We start from the raw sequence: 21,121 nt of genomic DNA on the forward strand, positions 1-21,121 counted from the left end.
GAGGCTTGCTCTGGGCTGGATATTAAATGTAGTTGGCTGTAATACTTTTGTTTGTCACTGAAAATGGCAGTGTCTCCCATTGGACAGGATATATCAGAGCTGCTCATTACTTCCCTTTCATAACACACCAGAGTTCGCTTCACATGTTAAATGTGTGTGTGTGAGTGAAACAGAGTGAGTGTATCCCATCCCCTCTGGATGATCCATATTGTATTTTTGTCTGTCTCCTTACCTAGTTGTTCACTATGGCATAACTATGACTCATTAAGGGACCTAAGAGGTGTGTGAGGACTTTGTAGAGTGGTATGTGCTAGGCCATTCCCTACTACTTGAAGTGTAGTAAACAAATGAAGCAGCAGTGCAGGGAGCTCTCTGCAAATACACCACAGACTGGGATTTTGGGTAGGCTGAGTCAGAGGCTTCAGCCTTTCCAAAGAATGGTAGAGACAGTAGTGGGCTAGGGCCCACTCTTTGCCTTGCCATGCAAATATGGACCTGCAGTGATGGTAGGCCAGGGCCCCTCTCCTTCCCTGCCTGCCAAGTGTATGGAGCAGTGGTGAGCCAGGAAGGGAGGAAGCCCAATGGAAGGTTGTAAGGCAATGGGATTGTGGGGCTCCTTGTTCATTATCACTCAATAACTGGATCAAACATGCTCAGTGGAGGGTGGTGAAGCACTGGAATGGATTATCTGGGGAGGTGATGGAATCTCCATCATTAGAGGTTTTTAAGGACCGGCTTGAGGAACTGGGATGATTTAGTTGGTGTTGGTCCTGCTTTGAGCAGGGGGTTGGACTAGATGACCTTCTGAGGTCTCTTCCAGCCCTAATCTTCTTTGATTCTATGGTTCACAAATAAAAAGGTTATGTTTTAACTGCTGGCCCTGCGCACTCAGCCTGGGATCTGAAAATGAAACTGGGCTGTTTCTATTTTGAACATCACCACTAATAAAGACTCTCCCTGCCAAACTAGGGTCTTGGTGACACCTGTGCATGCTCACAATCAGCAGTGGGTTTGCACAGATATAACTGAAAAGAACTTAGTAAAAATTGTGTTGGTGATGCACAGGAAGGAATAGGCTCTTGGCCCCAGATCCTCAGGGGTATTTAGGCACCTAAATACCTCTAAGGATCAGGGTCTTGCCTCTGAGCTGTGCTGACTCTACAGGGTCAACGGGAATAGAGTAAAAACTTATTTTGGTCACTAAGGTCTGCAGCTGTGACTGATACACACAGACAACTGAGCTGCTGTGTAAGAAGGGGCCAATTTTATGTAATTTTCAGAGTGGAAACACAGACCAATGTTAAGCTTTTGCCTTTTGTCCTGACGTCTTTTGAGACTGGAAATAATTCTCCTTCTTCCATAATTTAAACCAAGGGCCCACCTATAACACAGTGGTTGCTATTCTAATGTCCCCTATCATGATTATAACACAATTCCATCCTGTGGTCTAAATGGAATTTGATCATGACTCTGGACATAGGAAAGCTGCAGGGACAGTTAAAATAGAGTTAGATTCTGCTCACGCTGTTAGTTGGACTCATGTTCTCAACAGTGCATTTCTTAACTGTGTGGTAACTGGGTTCATGGCAAAGCTGTTGTTATGGACCCATATTTTGTCTACAAGCACACTCGTATTTTTCTAACCAGCTTGCAACACTCTCCTCTGACATGATTAAAACAAAAAAGGGGAAGGGTATTGGGGTCCACACAGCATCTTATTTGCAACATGATGATGTTTGTGTGTGTTTCTCTGTCCCACTTTCTCTTTGGATTAGTGCAATCTGGTCAAGGCCATAGCATAGATGTATCCAGACAGACAGACAGAAAGAAAGAAAAATGCACAATGGACACCTTTGAGAAACCTGATTTGCTTCATAAATATGCAAAATCTCATCCTGAGCGTGGGTACTGGACTTACTAACTTTGGGAATACTTGTCTACCATGTCATGCCAATAGATTTATTGAAATTGGCTTTGGAGAGAGAAAGACCCAAAGGAAGCTGAGGACCCTTCTGGTTAAGAGAGGCTGGATAATTAACAAGCTGCCCTGGCTCATATATCTGCACCTGGGACCCTTTTCTCATGGGGTCGATGCTTCATTTCAAACAGAAAAAGAGGTGGGCTAGCGGGGAAAGGCCAACATGGAGCCAGGGGAAATTAAAATTTTGTCAAGGCTGATGGCTGCTACCTCCCCACCTGGTCCCACTGTGAATGGAATCCTGTCAACACAGCAGCTTCTCAACTATGTTAAGGAAATTGACAACATTCTAGTTTAAATACACTTAAAAAAAAAAGACAATTGCGCATTTTGTGTACTGAGAAAAAGAAGAAGTTCTGACTCCTGAAAGGGTGCATCAGGTGTAAATCTCCCATGCATTCAGGTTGTGGCGGAACTGTAATAGTCCTTCCTCCTTGGATAAATCACAAACTAGGATGAGTCTTCTCTCTGATGGGGAGACACCTGCAGAACTGACACAGGTAAAGCATGAGTGCGTGTGAGGGATCATGGGATTGCAGCATCTTTCCCTGTGTTGTCAACTCTTGTGATTTTATCCCAAGTCTCATGATATTTGATGTTTTCCTTAAAGCTTATGGAGTCCTGTTATTTCATAAGAGTTGCAGATTTCATGGAAAAGGTGAGTTTCTAGCCCTCATGACTTCAAAGAAAAGCTTGAAAATATGAAGTGACTGCACGTTATACAGGCTCTGAAACCAGAAGGCAAATATTTATTATTTTTTTTAAATCTCATGTTTATTAAGACAATCTTATGATTTCTTGTGGACCTGACTCATGACTTTTTAACACTTGGAGGTTAGCAATACTGCTTGTCCAAGGAGTTTCAAAGCACATCTGGCTCCTGGAAACTCTCAGGCATACTTAAGGGAATAAGTTAATTTAAATTTTGCAGAACTGGCAATTTCCAGGTGAATGACCCCTGGAGAATGGGGGCCTGTTTCTCTCTCCACCATTGCACCTTGGATGTGCTCCTTGGATAGTCATTTACAGTTGTGCAAAGTAGATGTAAAAATGCTACCACCAGCGTATGTGAATAAGTGGAGCATTCTGGTTTTATAGCATTTTACACATAAGATTAGCCATACTTGATCAGACCTAAGATTAGCCATACTTGATCAGACCAAAGATCCATCTAGCCCAGTATGCTGTCTTCCAACAGTGGTCAATGCCAAGTGCTTCAAAGGGAATGAACAGAACAGGCAATCATCAAGTGATCCATCCGTCATCCACTCCCAGCTTCTGGCAAACAGAGACTAGGGACACTCAACCCTACCCATCCTGGCTAACAGCCATTGTTGGACCTACTATCCTCCATGAACTTATCTAGTTCTTTTTTGAACCCTTTGTTTTGGCCTTCACAACATCCCCTGGCAATGAGTTCCACAGGTTGACTGTCCCTTGTATGAAGAGCTACTTCCTTTTGTTTGGTTTAAACATGCTGCCTATTAATTTCCTACGTTGCATGGGTGTAAATGACCATTCAAGGTATAGGCATCCATAATCTGGAGATGGATGGATGTATTACTACAACCAGAGAAGCCGAAGGGGGTTGGGCTATTGTATACAACAATTAATTGGCCTACCTTCCCTTTCTACCATAAGCCCTCCACAATCCACTGGACGAGCATTCTCAACTTAAATGACTTTTCTGAAGCTGGAAAACTTGCCCCGTTCTGTACAGGCGGTCCGCATGCAGCTCAATTACCTCATGGTGAGAAATCATGCCTACTGCCCTAGATAAGTGCTCCTACACTACCCTCCTTGATCTACTGCCATACCCTCCTCTTAGGTTCAATCTGCCTTCTCACAGCTAGAGCACCTCTCCCCCCTGCTCTCCTCTGACATTGCTCGGCTCCATGGGGAAAGAGCCAGTCTTAGTGAAGACTAAGGTAGTGAAGACAGATTTCTGTGACCTGACAGGGGTAACTTTTGTAATATGTGACTGGGGCAAGGGCATGCAGATCAGTTCCTCACTAGCATGGCTGTGTTTCCCACCTTTAGTACACATGAGATCTTGCCTCATCCCCATTCTCCCCACTGTCATCGCAGAACATAATCTCCCCATGCAACCTGCCTCCCGGCTGCTAGGGCATCCACCAAATCTTTGTGCATTCCACCTTGCAGTCCTTTCCTCTTCTGCTGGAAGCCTTCCTTGATTGATCCACTTAGACATACCCTCCATCTCCTGCTGCCAGTTGGCTTAGGAAAGTGTATATGCCCAGGGGACCACAAAGAGAATGGTCAGCAAGTGAGAGGCATTGTGAGTGGTTGGATTGAAGAATTTTCCAAGGCTGTTTGGAGGGGAATCAGAAAATGTCATCTCCCCGCACCATGCAAGCCCTCGGCCCACTTCCATCCACAAACCGATTTTAGAGGATCAGTATGGAGAGATTTACTCTCTGGCTCTTCTCTCTGGTTATTTCTCTAGCTAGTATTTGACTGAGGGTAGGGATGTGCAACAGGATTTCTGAGGACCAGTACGCCCCAAGGAGTTTTCTTTTCCATTTAGTATTGCTGCTTCCCCTGCCCTCCTGTTGTCTCCCTGAGGAAGTGACAGAAGGTTCCATAATTTGCTGCCATTCAGCAGCCTGGAGCAGCAGCACCTGCCTCCTTTCCCAGGGGAAGTGGGGTTTCATTACCAGCAGTGCAGCATGCAGGGCTGTGAGGAGTGAGTGGAAATAAAAAATAAACATGCCACATCAGACATACACCCACCTACACCCCACACTCACCACATCAGACATATGCACATTCCCCACACCAGCCATGCAGTCATTCACACACCACAGTCACATCAACCATATGCACATTCCCCACACACCTCATAAAACAGACACACATTGATGCTCCATGTTCACCTACGCACACCCCACATCAAACACATACATTCACACAGCACACTCACCACAGCAAACAAACACACTGGCACCATTCACACAGCACAGGTAAATGTGTAACTGCAGTGGAGGAGGCAATACACAAAGAATACACCCAAAGCAGCACGCACCACAAACATTTAGCATAGAGAAGTGCTAAATACTGTAGGGAAGTGAATAATGGTGAGAAAGCAAAGGAGGAAACAAACACACAACACAGCAAAGCACACCACACACCCAGGGCCAGCTTTAGGAAGTGTGGGGCCCAATTCAAACAGTTTCGACGGGGCCCCGGCAGGGATGACTTTAAAAAAAACACATGTAAAAAAACAAATGGGGCTTGTACTCACTGGGCGGTGCACCAAGTCTTTGGCAGCACTTCGGCAGCGGGTCCTTCACTCGCTCCAGGTCTTCAGCGGCACCGAAAGACCCGCCGCCAAAGTGCTGCTGAAGACCCAAAGCGCCGCCAGGTGAGTAAAAATTAAAAAGGCACCTCTAGCCAGGGAAAGGATTCTCACTGGGTGTGGGGCCCTCTCAGGCGTGGGGCCCGATTTGGGGGAATTGGTGGAATAGGCCTAAAGCCAGCCCTGCACACACCTGCATACACAGGGGCATGTGCAGACATTTTACTTTGACCCCTTTTGGGGGAGCATGTTCTGTGTCCCCCACTGCCCCTTTAAGCATTTTCCTTTGCTGCGGCAGCTCTTTAATTTTGCTGCCCCTTTTGCGCCCTCTGTCTGTGATCCTGCCACTAGGGACCCACTTTAAGCAGGGTCCTTAAAGTGCTGCCATGATAGCGCTTTAAAGTCAGCTGTATGCACCGGTACTGGCAGCCACTTTTTACTGGTATGCCATACTGGCCCATACCGCCTTACTTTCACCCTTGGCCCTAACCATCAGGCTAAAGAAGTCTGCCTAACTCACCTGCAGTGCCTGATCCGGTAAGCATGTTCAGACCTTGCCTACTAGGCGCTGCAGGTGAGTTATGCAGAGCAACACTTATCTTCCCCCAAGGTTGAGCATTGTTCTGAGGCTTAGGCTCCCACACACATGATATGAGGTTGCCGTGCACATGCTGAGAAGCAGAAACATAGGCACCTAAAGAACTTTTACTGCAAAAATTTAAGTGCTGAGAGACATCTGAGGAGGATTTTTGTGACTTAGGCACCTAAATCCTTTTGTGAATCTAGCCCTAAGTGATTTGCCTAAGTTCTGTGGCAGAGCAGGGACTTGAAGTAGATCTCCCAAGTCCCAGGCTAACATCCTAACCCCTGCACCATCTTTCCTCTCCCCACCTTGTGTTCTCAGGCCAGGTGCTCAGTGTGACCCAAGCACGGGGCTATAGGAATGTTTTGATTTTGGCATGTACATTCTGGTTCACCAAAAGAATGTCATGGGAGGGCTCAAATTAAAGCTGGGGTCACACTCATCATTGATATCATTGTGAGAGGTATGTACAGTTACTATATAAGGAGCTATGTATACATACTGAAAATGTTTCAAAGACTGTATCAAGGCAGAGTTGACAAATGAATTTTCTGTCAGGCTAGGAATATTTATTCACGTTTCTCTGTTGAAATATAAACTAAGCACTGTCTCATTCACAATGAGTCCCGCATCTCCTATCTAAGCAGAATGCAGGTGAAGGATTTTAAGCATTTCAGAAAGGAACTAAGAAGTAGAGAAATACAATGAAGGAAGAGAACCTTATCTTGAGATACACTTAAAAGGTTTGCTGGACTATATTTGGGGAACAATGAAGACAGTCTGTCATCCTGCATGTAGGAAGTAAGTAGGCAATATGTTTACATTCATGAAAACAGGATCCCAACCAGTATAAGCTAGAAATGCTGCAGAAGACTGTGGGTGAGATAAGACTTCTTTAGACAGGAGATTAGCCTGTTAGATTAAATTTAGTCTCTAGAAACAGTGTTGTCATTTTGTTTTATGGTAACCTTTTGTTTCCACTATCCTTACTCACTATGTCTTGAATCTTGAATCTTTGGTAATAAACTTATTCTTTTCTCCACTCTATGTATACCTCAGTGCTGTGATATTAAGCCGGGTGCTGATCTTGAGTTGAATCATTCAAGCTGGTGTGTACACTTTTCCTTTGGGGACAGGAGGTTTGGTATTTCTGTGAGCATTCAATGGATAAAGGACTGGATAATATAGGGGAATGCTTCAAAGGAACTTGAGGACTGGGATAAAATTATTGTTAACCTGCAAGGCAAGGTAAGAGCTGCCATAGCCCAGAAGAGAGTGATTCCATGGTGCACAGACTAGGAATGTCAGGGACCTGTTATCCAGTTAAGCACAAGCAAATCTCCCTCACACTCTAGGCAGTGGATAGAAGGTGACTCACAGACTCCAAGAACTGTCACACTCAGATACTACAGTAATGAGCTGGGTATAAATACCTAAGTAAACAGATTGATAAAATTAGATCTAGAGATTATGCAGCAATGAATTAAATGTATCAAGTTTAGGACCATGCAATGAGTACAGCAGAATTAACCAAACCCAGAAAAATAAAAGTCAAGTTGCACTGTAATTTTTAAAAATGTATTTTCTAAATAATGAATAAAACAATACAAATCAGGCTGTATTTTTTCACTACAAAAATCTTGCATTTTTATATAAATACAGTAAATAAAACCAACCGAGATACAGCAGGAGAAATCCTTGTAAAAGATTTTTCTAAAAAAAAAAAATCTTTGGATAACAGAGTGAGCCCAATTTTCAGATATTTACAGTTTCAGTTTTAGTGTCCAGATGCAAGGTGTGAACATTTCAGGCCTGAGTTTCCCCTGCATTATTCTAGTTTTGCATCAGCATGAATTCATTGGAATCAATGTGTTTACAGAGGCACAAAATTGATGCAATGGTGAATCTGGCCTTTCATATTTATGTTTTTCTACTTTACACTTCTATGGCACTATTTATGTGAAAAGCACTTCACAAATATTGATGAATTAGCCTCACAACACTCCTGTGAGGTAGGTGAATATTATTAGCCCCATTTTACTAATGAGGAAACTGAGGCAAAAAAAGGTGCTGTGACTTGCCCAAGGCCACACAGTGAGGCAGTGGCAGAGTCAGAAATAGAACCAAGAATATTCTGACTCCTAGTACCCCATTATAATCACAAGACTACACTCCCATGTAGGGTACATCTATAGAACATTTTGGAGACAACAGGAGCAAGTCTCTCATACCAGCTTGACAGACCCAGAATCATGCTAGGGCTTTAAAAATAGTTGTATAGACAGTGCTTTGACGTTGCAGCTTTGAAGCCCACCTCATTCCCTAGACTTCAGAACTCTCGCTCCTTCTGAGCCCACAACGTCAAAGCACTGTCTATACAGCTATCTTTAGGGCGCACGTGCGAGCCCCGCTGGCCCAAGGCTGTCGACCCAGGTCCTACTTGCTCTAATATGCTCTGCTGACATACTCTCAGATGCTTGGTTCTAAAAATTGATCTTTATGTATATATCTTCTCTTCCATTACTTAAACAAACACCTGGCCTTGTTTGACATTCTGTGAACCCACAAGATTAATGTGGCTTCTTCTCTGGTAGAATATCAATAAAATGTTAATTAGCTTACTGTGAGCACAGCTTATTTCATGGCTCAATGATGCATTTAACTGTGCCTTTTTTCAATATAATATGTCTGTTTTTAAAAATGTCAAGGCAGGACTGGGGAAATATGTTTTGAATTTTCCTCCCCTCTTACATATGAGGGAGAGGGATCTTTTTCTCTTGCTTTTTTTTTTTTGGCACTTATAGATTTTTATTGGCTGATTTATTTGACAAAGTTCCAAGGACAGAAGAAGTTTGAGTAAAATGTTCAAATGTGTATCAGGGATTTAGGATCCTAAATCACATTTTTAAAGGGATTTGGGTACATAAGCCACATACTTTGCTCTGTTCAGTGTTGCAAGACCTAAGGCCCAGATCCTCCGAGGTATACAGGCTCCTAACTTGCATTGATTTCAATGGAAGTTAGGAGCCTAAATATCTTTGAGACTCTGAACCTCAGTGACTCAGATGGTTAAATCCCATTTTCAGCCATGTACATTCAATGAGATTTGGGGTATAGCTAGACTACAGATATGCTATACCGCCAGTATAGACATTTTCTTCAGTGACAGTTTTTTCTGTTGATATAGGTAATCCACTTCCCTGAGGGGCAGAAGCTAAGTTGATGGAAGAATGCTTCCATCAACCTAGGCACATCTACACTGGGGCTTAGATCAGCTTAACTACGGTGCTAAGGGATGTGAAATTCACATCCCTGAGCGATGCAGCTAGGTTTATCTAAATTTTAAGTATAAAACAGGGCTTAGGTTCTTGAGTCACTTTTGAAAATGGGATTTAGCCATCTAAATCACTTAGGCAACAGTAAGCAGAGCAATTCCTAAATGCCTTTGAAAATCTGCATTTTATGAACCTAATGGTAGTTAAGCATCTAGGTGCTTTTGAAAATCCCGAGGCCCCAATCAGCAAGTTTAGTCACCTAAACGCCTTTAAAAATCTGCCCCTAAATGCCTAAATCACTTCTGAAAATGAGTCATAAGCTCCTAAGTTTCTTAGATGCTTTTGAAAATTTGACCTATGACCTTTTTGGACAGCATTGTTTGGGTTGTCAAGAAGAAAGGAATGGGGATGTATAGTTTTGCTGAGAAACTTGCAATGTGACTTTGAGACAATGATAATTAATAACAATTCAATACATTACTCTAGTCCCTTTAATCCCAAAGGATCCAAAAGGGCTTTACAGATGGTACCTACAGACTGTATTCTTGCAACCACCTACTAAAATATTCAAGCACTGAGTGGGTTCTCTTAACTTGTGAGAGACCATAAAGCTACCAAGGGAGGAGTTGGTTGAGATTTAATAAGCTAACCCTTGGGATGGATCTGGCCTGGACTTAATTCACTCACAACATGGAAGTCACTGCCGATTTACAGTGGTGTGATAGAAGAATCAGACTTTAAGGAAAATAATACATTTCCCCAGAGACCAAACCACCAATGCTCCCTTTTGATCATTTAGCAAGTTCTTTTACTCCTCCCTCTGCAGTGAAAAAGAACAATCACCTAGTACAAACAAACACACAGACTACCCTGGAAAGGAACAATCAGTATATGTCACTCACAAAACATCGAAGGACAAAACAGAGCAATTACAAATGCACACATCATGGCTGGTAAAATCTTTCAATTACAACATTTTACTCTTTTGCTATTCTTAAATTTCCACCCATGAACATGAATATTATATTTTACAGCATACATGCATTAAAAAGAAAATAGCAAAGCTGCTTAAACAACGTGGGCCAGATTCTGCTCTCAGTTAAACAGGTATCAAAGTGGTCAAATCATAATCCCACTGACATTAGTATCAGAATTCTCATTAATACTCAATGGGGGCAAAGTTTGGATCAGAATCTGAAATAGTTGCACTGACGTCAATGGAGTTACTCTGGCTTGACAATGGTGTCTCTAAAGCAGAACTTTGACCCTTGCCTCTGAAAAAAAAGGGGGGGGCTTCAATGAGACGAGCAAGAATTAGAATATCAGGAGACAAATTAAACATCATATTAATGGTTGATTAATTAAAATACAGGTTGAATTAAATATATTTTTTTCGAATGTCAGCCACCAAATCACAAATAACTGTTATGGGGAGGTAAAGAAAGCAGAAATAGTTGTAAGATAGTGTAAGATGTTCTGTCTAAGCAATTGAATTCTTCTTTCTTTTTATTCCTTCCTTTTTAAAATGTCTGGGTTCACCTTAACTCCTCTTTTTTGTCCACTGCTCTTCTAATGCAAATCATTGCTGGAGTCCTTTAAAACTAGGCCCTGGAGAATGTACTACAGAGAACAATCCCTCTTTGACCATGAGAGCAGCTATCGAGAAAATGTGAATGGCTGCAATAGGTCATTTCCATCCCTTATTTACAATATTTCTCTGACTTTCCCTTCACACACTGTTGAGTCCAAGAAATGCTTCAACTGGAAAAAAAAATAAGTTCAATATTGTGATTAGTGCAGGAGATTGCAAGACCCTTTGAAGAGTGGCAAGATAGCTCTGAGAGGGCTAGGCTTAAAGTGGACATTGGTAATCCCGAGGCTATGATAACAGGACTCACCATAAAGGATATCACAGCACAGAGCTTAGATGAGTGAAATAATTTAAATACCTAGAATTAATGGTTGCTGCTGCTACTGCTCTCTTCAGAGATGCCTGGCATCATATTAAAGGTGTGTGGTGCAAATGGCAGGAGATGATCCCAGTTCCCTGTGACAAAAAGATGCCAAGTAAGTTGAAAGATGGAGAGTATAAAACTGTAATTTGACCCATCCTAACGTTTGGAACAGAGATTTGGCCAGCCAAAAGAAAGGAAATCAAGCTGCTCTCTACCACGGAAATGAAGATGTTGAGATGGTCAAATGGTTGGATGCTCTGTGACAGGAAACAAAACAAAATTGTGAGGGACCTAAAGCAGGTTGCTGCAAATGAGAAGTTGAAGGAGGCTAGGCTCTGCTGGCATGGGCATATTCAGCAGAGAAAGGAGAATTATATCGGTAGGATGGATTTTACAACGGGATGATTAAACACTTTGTACATCAACTGGATATCAGTGGGCCTTAGAGAGACCAATCTGCATGACAGCCTGGAGCACAATTATGAGTTTTAGAAGAAAGCTATAAAAGTTGCCAACCCTGTATAAGGAAACCTGTTTAGGTCTCAGAACAGCTATAGCATGGGGAGAAGCAATGCAAGATACTCTCACATTGTTCTGCCGATGTACCTTGAATCTGAGATGAAAAAATCACCTGTAGAGATGTGAAGGGAGGTCAGTGTGCAAGGCCAATTCAGTCCTGTCCTCAGTACTGAGGTTACCAGTGACGTGGCTAATTAATGTTTACTATGATGATCCTTTTTTTAAAAAAGATTGTTTTAATTCTATTTACCTTGTTATTTCTGATGTCTTTAAGAGTTTACAGTTTGGGCCTGCTTTTGCAAGCCCTTTGATCTTATCAGAAATTCTCCTCATAGGGAAATACTCAGGAGGGCTGGGAGGGTGCCAGGATAAAAAAAATTTTTCCATGGTTCCTAAGCAACTAAGCAAAAAAAAATTTTAAAAATGGCTCTGGAAATTGGCCATGGCAACTTCCCTGATTGCCTGCCTATAAGGCCAGCCCTGACACGTTGATCCTTTGTTTCTTTACTTTGTGCAAAGACTGCACTGTTGCTTCTGCTCCTTGACAAATAAATTAAATGTAACAGTAAAAATGTTGATTGTGATTTTAAATCTGCAACAATCTGACAGTTTTTACCAACATTTTTTTCTATTTAAACAAGTTAAATAATATGTTTTGTTTTACACACGCCCTCTCCCAATCTTGTCATTAATGTTAATTTCAGAAAATAAACAGAATTGCACCTTCTAACTCAACAAATCTGTGCCTGACATATCTGAGATTCCATCCGCTAATACATGCATGTTCCTTAAACATAAATGCTGCAGAGTTAAAACAGCTATGAGAGTAAACATCTTTTGCTTCATGTCTCCTCCAATTCAATTAATTAATTTCTGATTGTGGTATTTTTGGTGAAAGCCTCTAAATTGCCATAGCAGCTGCTGGTGATAATGACAGAAGCAGAAAGCACATACATGGATTTTCAGCTCACAGGTTTGAGTTTAAGCTTGCAGCCTTGGGCAATGAAAAAAATCATCTTTTGAATTGTAAACCATGGCATACCGAGCTTTAAGAGGTATTGTAACTGAGGTACTAAGGTACTTTAAGAGATATAGTAACTGACTGTATACGGATAAATCATGTGCTCCAGCGCTCTAATGATTTTCATTGCCCTCCGCTGAACTCTCTCCAATTTGCCCACATCCTTTCTGTAGTGGGGGGCCTAAAACTGGATGCAATACTCCAAATGTGGCCTCACCAGTGCCGAATAGAGGTGAAAAATCACTTCTCTCAATCTGCTGGCCATGCTCCTACTAATGCAGCCAAATATGCTGTTAGCCTTCTTGGCAACAAGGGCACACTGCTGACTCATATCCAGCTTCTCGTCCACTGTAATCCCAAGGTCCTTTTCTGCAGAACTGCCATTTAGCCAGTCAGTCCCCAGCCTGTAGAAGTGCATGGGATTCTTTCGTCCTAAGTACAGGACTCTGCACTTGTCCTTGTTGAACCTCATCAGATTTCTTTTGGCTCAATCCTCCAATTTGTCTAGGTCACTCTGGACCCTAACCCTACCTTCCAGCATATCCACCTCTCCCTCCAGCTTAGTGTCATCCACGAACTTGCTGAGGGTTTGCAATGAATGGCTAGTTGGATTTTGAGACATAGAAACTAAATCAGGTTTTAGGGCGTGATTCTGCTCTAGTACTGGTGTATATCAGGAGTAACCCAGTTGAAGTCAATGGAGTTTCACTGGTGTAGAACTGATGTAACTGAGAGGACAATCAGGCCCATAGAGAGAAAATTTGAGATGGTCAGAAAACAGAAAAAAAGTCACATGAAATCTTTTCCATTATTTATCTACATTTTGTTTCAGTGGAAATTTTCTAAGTGGCGACAGAGAGAATGACTCTGCAATCTTTACAATGTCATTTTACAGAGTCACTTTTCTGCTTGAATAGAAACTAAGGATAAATGATGTTAATTCTATATAAGAGCCATTTGAATGCAGCCTCAAGATAGTTTTATGAAACAAAACCTTTCCTCCTTCCTGTTGTTTCTGATCTTGACTGTGATTTATTATGATATCCTTGGCCTTGTTGACAAGTATAGACAGAGTCAAGAGGAAAATAACCAGAAGACTCAGGGTCTAAAAGCTATTACAGAGTTCCCGTCTCTTCTGACTCTTGTATGCATGTGTGTCTCTTGAGTCTTTTCCCTTGCTTCTTTGTCCCCAAACAGTCCTCTCTGATTTGTGATTTTGTTTCATAATTAATGACTCATAACGTATCACTGGGAGCATCATCTCCCTGCAGACTTCAAAAGGAAGAGATGGACTTTCAAGGAGGCAGAATTTATCCTTTGTCCTTCAATTTTCAGATTCCCTCTGATATTCTTTGTAGTCTGCTCCCTCTCCCTCAGCAGATCATCATCTGATTCTCCTTGTGAGGAGTGAGGGCTCTTCAGATTCCCATCTTCTGCTGTGTTTGAACTGTACTGTTTTGCTTAGACTGGAAGGGCCACTCTCTACCTTCACTAATACACAGAAAACTCCATCTGAATTCACTGAGAGCTAAGCATGAGCAGCTAATGCCAGAATTTAACCAGAAGCTCCAGGTGGCCTGGACCATGTCTTTTTTATGTTTTGCACAGCACTAAGCACTGATCTTCATAATTAAATGCATGAATAAAGAAATAATCACACTCACTCTTTCTTCCTCTTTCATTCTCTCTCTCCCCTCTTCCTTCTCCCTCACCCCCTAAATATCCAGAACATGATTGAGGTAGGAGATATAGCAGATGGCCAGCCGGAGGACCTCAATCTTTGAGAGTTTCTTGTCCGGAGGCAGAGTGGGCAGCAGCTGTCGGAGCTCCCCATAGGCCATGTTGAATGCCTCCACCCGGCTTCTCTCCCGGGTGGCATGAGCTGAGCGGTAGTTCGCTGTAGCCCGCCGGCTGCGTCGTTTCTCCTCCCGGCTCAGACGCTGCAGGTTGGCTGCTCCCCCAGGCCTGGCATTTTCTCCATTTTCTGCTTTCAAGGCTGGGTTGTCCAGGAAGCAGCAGTCTCCCCTGAGGTCACTCCCAGTGAGGGATTCTTGGTCAGAGTCTGCACCCCAGAGAGGGTCCGAGAAATCCATCTGGTCCAGCATCATCTTCTTAACCAGGAAAGGAAAGAGAAAATGTCAGTGGCAGAATATAAAGGTATTCATGGAAGATAGATAGATCCATTAATGGCTATTAGCCAGGATAGGGAGGAATGGTGTCCCTAAGCTGGGATTGAGTGACAGGGCATGGATCACTTGATGATAACCTGTCTATTCATTCCCTTTGGGACACCTGCCATTGGCCACTGTCAGAGGACAGGATACTGGGCTAGATGGACCTTTGGTCTGACCCAATACGGCTTTTCTTATGTTCTTATGTCCTTCAACCCAAAGGAATTTACAGACAATGGAAATAGAATCACTGTGCCACACACTGAAATGCAGCTGTCTTGTGGGGTAGATTGCAGAAAACATTCAGCACCAGCATCACTACAGAACAGACCCAGGATGGGACCTCAAAAGTAACTTCTTTAGTTCCCTGCAGCAGGGTGAAAACAATTATCTCCACTAAACTTCAACCAGGACACTCTCATAGACACCTTTAGGCTTGTGGAAAATATAAATGGAATGGTATACTGATCATGAAGTCAGAAAACCAATTTTAAGTCTCTTCTGAGACACAGTGCCCACTGACTCCAGGCTGGGGTATTAAAGTCAGTATAGACTCAAGGAAAAATGCCTGCTACTTAGTTTGCCACACCAGTTCCTGCATGACAGTGCCTCCTGGTATCACTGGGTTGTTCTCTTATAACATCGTCATCACTTCTTGTAGCATCCTGAGTTTAATGTGGAGATCTCCCATCTAAGCATGCTGCAGACCTGATCGTGCTTAAACTGTGAGATCAGAGCAATCAGAGCTGGTAAATTGTTATAGTTATTTATTATTTATTAAGGGCTTGACAATCTATATGATAAATTTTAAATATGTATATATATATATATATATATATATAAAGTCCTTGCCTAGCACAGCTACCAAAGACAGACAGAAAAGAGAAGCCACAGGAAATGAGATGTGAAAGTCCAGTATGATAGTTCTATTATTTTAAATTTAATATTATATATTTATTATTTGTTGGGCTTATTATTGTGGCCACAACTGGAGAAGTGGACCTTTAGTGGTTTTTAAATGAAGAGAGGATGGAGGCCTGCCAGACATGGGTTGGGAGGACATGTCATGCAGAGGGGACAGCAGTGACGTAGGGTGTATGTGAATTGAACCCTAAGAACAATTAAGTTTTCTCTATCTTGCACCTTTTATGTGAAGTGTTTCTTTGCTTGTCTGCTGGGATGGTAGGGCCATAAGTCAACTCAAGATGCTACTAAGAGGCAGAAAAAACATTAACTGAATTCTCTTTGCCCAAAGTCAAAGCAAGTATCAAAATGCAAACCTAGGATTTGGTCCAGATACAGTGAAACTAGTGCAAGGAAGTATAAATTACTCAAAGTCCTTCCATCCTAGGGAAGATTCACTGCAAGGGATGTCAGGTCATGTTACCACCACCATCCCCCCTTGAGGTTTACTCTGGAGAGCCTGGAGCAGCTTCGCCTTACAGCCAGGGCTCCATAAAAGCTTCAGGAATGGAAGCTACTGAGAGCATATGCTGAATTAAAGCAGCCTTCAGCCACCCTGAGCAGGCCTCCTTCCTGGTACTGCATGGATGTAGTTTAGTGTTGACCTCCTCTGTACCCACAGAAGGAGGATAGTTTAGGGTCACATGGCTCTGCCACCTGAGTCCTTTGGCACATTTCTGCTGATGGGGCTCTGTGCCATGATTTATGCCAGTGCAAACAAAGTCTGAATTTAGCATATTGACTGTATCTATTTATCTTTTTCCATTTGACTTATACGGACTAGCCCTCTCTTTTCATAGTGCATATGCATGCATGTGTGTTTATGTGTGTTTACATATGTAGCTGTGTTTGCATGCGCATGCATTTGTGTTTACATGTGTGTTTATGTTTGTAGGTTTGTTTGCCTGTGCATGCATGTGTATTTACATATGTAGCTGTGTTTGCATTTGAATGCATGATATTTGTGGTCCTGGTTTTGTAAAAAACAAATAAATACATAAGAATTACACTCATCCTTTCATCTCCTCTTTCCACCTCCACCCCCTCAAGGGCTAATTCTTGGTTTTCTTAAAAGAAAACAAGAGCATCTCTTTATTGCCCCCTCCTGCCCCACTTTCCCTCCTTGCAAATCGCTTATCCACCTTCCAGTCCCCATCTGTCAGGTAGCCAGCAGCACAACATCACCATTTCTTGTGGCTATGTCAGCAGCATCATGGGCTAAGACAATAGAGCCAGCAACTAATACATTCCCCTGGGGACAAGCATCAGTAATGGGTCTGTAGAGGGAGGGGAATGGAGTTAAGGGGGAGAGAGAGGATTTACACTGGAAGGAAGAGACTAGAGGCTTGGTCCTGCCTCCATTGAAGTGAATGGACAGCTTTGACTCTGAATTGCAAAAAGGCAGGACTATGACCTGCATTGCAAAGTAAGGATTAGATTCTGCTCTCAGGTACCACCATAGGGCCTAAGTGAGTTCTGTAGAATTGCATGGATGCAATGATAGAATTATCTTGCCACTTCTCTAAATACCAGTTCAAGCTCTATTATTTTTCCTTATCTGTGTGAAAAATATATATATATAATTTTTAAAAGCAGGTTTCCATTTTAAATTACAATTTTAAATGATACTTTCTTAATGGGATACTGTAGAGGTTTGTTTGTTTTATTTTCCAGCCTCTCAAAACATGTTTAGATAATTGTAGATGGGTTTTTTCTGTCAACCATATTCATTAGCTGTAAATAATATTCAATTGTTTTTGCATCTGACAAGTACACAACAATATATTTAACAATGTTCTGATTTAATTTCAATCTGCAATCCATAAGAAACCAACAGCATTAAATGATCTTAAATTAACTGCTATGGCTCACCTGTTCATGTGCTCTGAAGAAAATTGAGACTCCAGGCTAGGAGTTAAAATGAAATCAAATGTTATTTATTTTAGCTTTCTGCCACATCAGATGAAGAAAAACTGAAAACATTTCAAATAGAATTTTCAAAAAAACCCCAAAGTTTGAAAATAAAAAAAAACTGTTTTATATAAAGCTTCTTTCAAATAAACGAGTTAATGTTTGCAAAGCATTTGAGAGCTATAAAGTGATATTTAATACTAAGGAGTTCTACAGATGGGAGAGAGGTGCTGTTTCATGTCTTGCCTTGATTGGAGGTTTGTTACCCAGGATTATTTCCCCCCAAAATATGTTTTCTTCTTCTTTTCAATATAGCTGGTTAAAGTTACATTCACTTCCAGGTGCTCTTTAGTGAAAAACAAAGTAAGAAGTCTCCCTCAAAACAGAACTGAAATGAGTTAAAGAAATTCATTATTTTGCCCTTCTGATACCAAAAAAGATGGTTGAGAGAATGGACTGGACTGGACTGAAGTGCTTCTTTGCTTCCAAGGAATGCTATAGCTCTTTAAAGAACTGAACAGAAATTCCTTTCTTCTTTGATCCAGGCTGATGTTAGCTCAACAAAGCTTTCTTGTGTCAGTGCTTATATCCGCATCACCACTGCTTCCGAATATGCAGAGGGTACCATATTCCATTCAGGCTTTCCTTCATTTGCCTACCTGCTTTATCATTTTATTCCTTTAGCACCACTACATTTTGTGTCAGGTTGGAAGATGCTGTTGAAAGATGATTAATGTTGGATTTAAAACAGGGCGAGTCCCATCTGGTGACAGCAAAGTAGGACGAGTACAGAGAGAGGGCTCACTGCCTATTTGCTTTCCCAGGGCCAATGGACTCAGCTGGAAGATGATGTAAGATCTAGAAGAGAGGCTGAAAACTAGATGGAAAAATTCTTGTCTGATTCAAATGATATTTCGTGGCAGATCCTATTGGACAGCAAGGCAGCAGATATGAGCCACTTGCCTGTATCTGACATCTGTCACTGTGTCACGGTTTTCACAACCGTCAACCCCTCCTCAAACATTTTCACTGAAAACCAGACTAGTGATGGCTGTCAACAGCCCCCAAGATGTTTTCCCCTGTGCCCCCAGCTTTTCTCTTTCAATGACGAAGGGATGTCACGCAATGTTAATAAAACCAGACAGTCCAATGAAACTGGAACATGGACCTGGAGGATTCTGTGTACTGACTGGCTGATGAATGCTATCAGCTAAATTGGATTATAAATAAAATATCAATTTATTTCCTTTGTCTCACACCCTGTAGCCTTAGAAGGATTTTCAGACAGCATGTGTGGAGAGGGATTGCTGCAAGTACCCCCAAAATGCATCTGCCTTTGGAGAGAGAATGCAGCATGCATTCCGCATCAGCAATGCCACATGACAGTTTAGGACAGGAAGTGAAAAACAGCTTCTCCAGCTGCAACTGAAAGGGGAAATTTTAGGATGACAGAATGTAAATACCTAACTTGGAATTTGGCCAGAAACACCAGGGCCAAGACCCTAGGTCTTGCAAAAGGTATATCATGAATGGCCAGCATGTGGATAGGGGCCTGGTTTTACGACTCTTGGAGGGGTGGTAATTACAGTAGCACAAGTCCCATATGCATCATGCAGGGGCTTGGCATCCAGGCTGACTCAGGCCTTCGTCTACATGAGACAAATGGTACCAATTTTATTAAAATTTAATGAAATCAGTGCAGGCCCCCTTGTGTGGACACTCTTGTTTTTGTTTGAAAGTGCCTTTCTCAATTTAGCTTCAGTTAAGTGCGTGCCCTTTGAGGGGTCTAGCAATCTGTGGGCTTCCTCAGACGTTAGGGAGTTGAAAGAGGCATCCTTTCTCTCTGAGGGTATGTCTACACTGGTGCAGTTGTAGCCCAAACTATAGAATACATATTAATTGTACTGATTACTTAAGAATTTTCAATAATCACTTTGAGGTTTGACAGGTTCTTGTCCCAAGGTCAGGCCAGGTATTATTAAAATTACTGTTTAGTTGGGAGCCCCAAGTGCATAGTTGAAATAGTCACACTTTAGGAACCATTCTGTATTTACAATAGTTTATTAATACATTTAGCAAAGTCACAAACACTCTAACCCAGCAAGGTAGCTAGAGATAATACAAAATGTACATCTGAAATCCATATACTCACACTTTCCCTTGCAGAACCACCAGAAATGGTAGCCATTATCTTCCTCATCACCATCATCTTCCTCATCATCACCAGTTGCCATCACCCTGGGACCTCCCAAGGCTACATCTCTCTCTGCCTCCCACACACAGGCTGGGATACAGGTTTCATAATCAGATACACTGATATCTTATGTCTAATGCATATTCAGAAGGGGTTTATCCCTTCTTTCTTATTTGTATTTCCTCACTCTACTAAAGTTGAGGTGCTCTTCTCCCATAGGTTAGTATATTAATGATTTCAGCTTATTATCAGTTATGTCAATTTGTTGCCATAGCACTCTTATGGTCAGACATCTGCAGATGTTCTATCCAAAAGCTGGTGTTAGCTCATTTTCCTGTCGTTGGCTGGTGTTGTTATGGACAAACTTTCCCCTTACACACTCTGTTTCCAGTTCCTCAAAACTTAGGGGTGACTGCTGGGCCATTGATCTCTGCCAAAGTCCATAGCTCTCAAGCCTTACGCTAACTGCTGAAGCCAATTCCTTACAGGATACAGGCTTGTAGGTTCCTTGAATTACTGTTGAATAAAATAAATGCTAAAACTTTCCGTGGTGGATGTTCTATGGGCTACATTGTAATGTGGAAATTCCAGCTGAAGTAGACATACCTGTGCTAGTTCTAGGGCTCTAAAAATAGAAGTGTGGCTGTAGCAGCATGAGAGCCACCTGAGTATGTGCCTGGGGATTCAGATAGGATCATACTCCTCTCATGCCTCTGTGGCTGCACTTCTATTTTCAGCATGTTCTACTTGAACTGGAAATAACACCTTCCAGCGGTGGATTAGGCATATCCTGGGGCAGAATGCCTCCAGTACTCTTCTTAGGATGATACAGCTCCACACCACAGTCTCTTGGATAGCTAAACACAAAACCACCCTTTTCCTCCCTTCTGATGGGATACATTTTTATTCAAGTCACTGAATGAATAAGCAATTTCTCCCCACTGCTTTCAGCAGAATTTGTGAATCTGATTCAGTGGATATGGAAAAATTAGGAGTGACACGATCTGCACAAAAGCTCTCCATTCCCCTTGCTGCTAATCCCTACTGGGAAAATAGGGAGGAAATTTTACATACTGATAAAAGAATCCTATATTCATAAGGTAGGATCATCCATATTAATGAGGGAGAGCTCTCTTCAGAAACTGCACTCTGATGGGAAGAATTTACATGCCCAGAGCCCTCTCTGGTTTCCTGCAGCCAGTTATTCTCAGTGATATGCTACTGGGAAGAGA

The 21,121-nt window shown here is 42.1% G+C and overlaps 1 protein-coding gene across 1 annotated transcript; it reads right to left on the reverse strand.

The window, feature by feature from the left end:
- Nucleotides 1–14,365: 14,365 nt before the first annotated feature.
- LOC127047116 (helix-loop-helix protein 2-like) lies at nucleotides 14,366–19,962 on the reverse strand. The gene is made up of 2 exons (XM_050945082.1): nucleotides 19,848–19,962; nucleotides 14,366–14,761 (listed from the first exon to the last, which is right to left on the reverse strand). The coding sequence occupies exons 1-2, from the start codon at nucleotides 19,914–19,916 to the stop codon at nucleotides 14,366–14,368; spliced, it is 465 nt and encodes a 154-aa protein (XP_050801039.1). The 5' UTR covers nucleotides 19,917–19,962.
- Nucleotides 19,963–21,121: the final 1,159 nt, after the last annotated feature.

Source organism: Gopherus flavomarginatus, chromosome 1, assembly GCF_025201925.1.
Source record: "Gopherus flavomarginatus isolate rGopFla2 chromosome 1, rGopFla2.mat.asm, whole genome shotgun sequence".
Classification (NCBI taxonomy): Eukaryota; Metazoa; Chordata; order Testudines; family Testudinidae; genus Gopherus; species Gopherus flavomarginatus.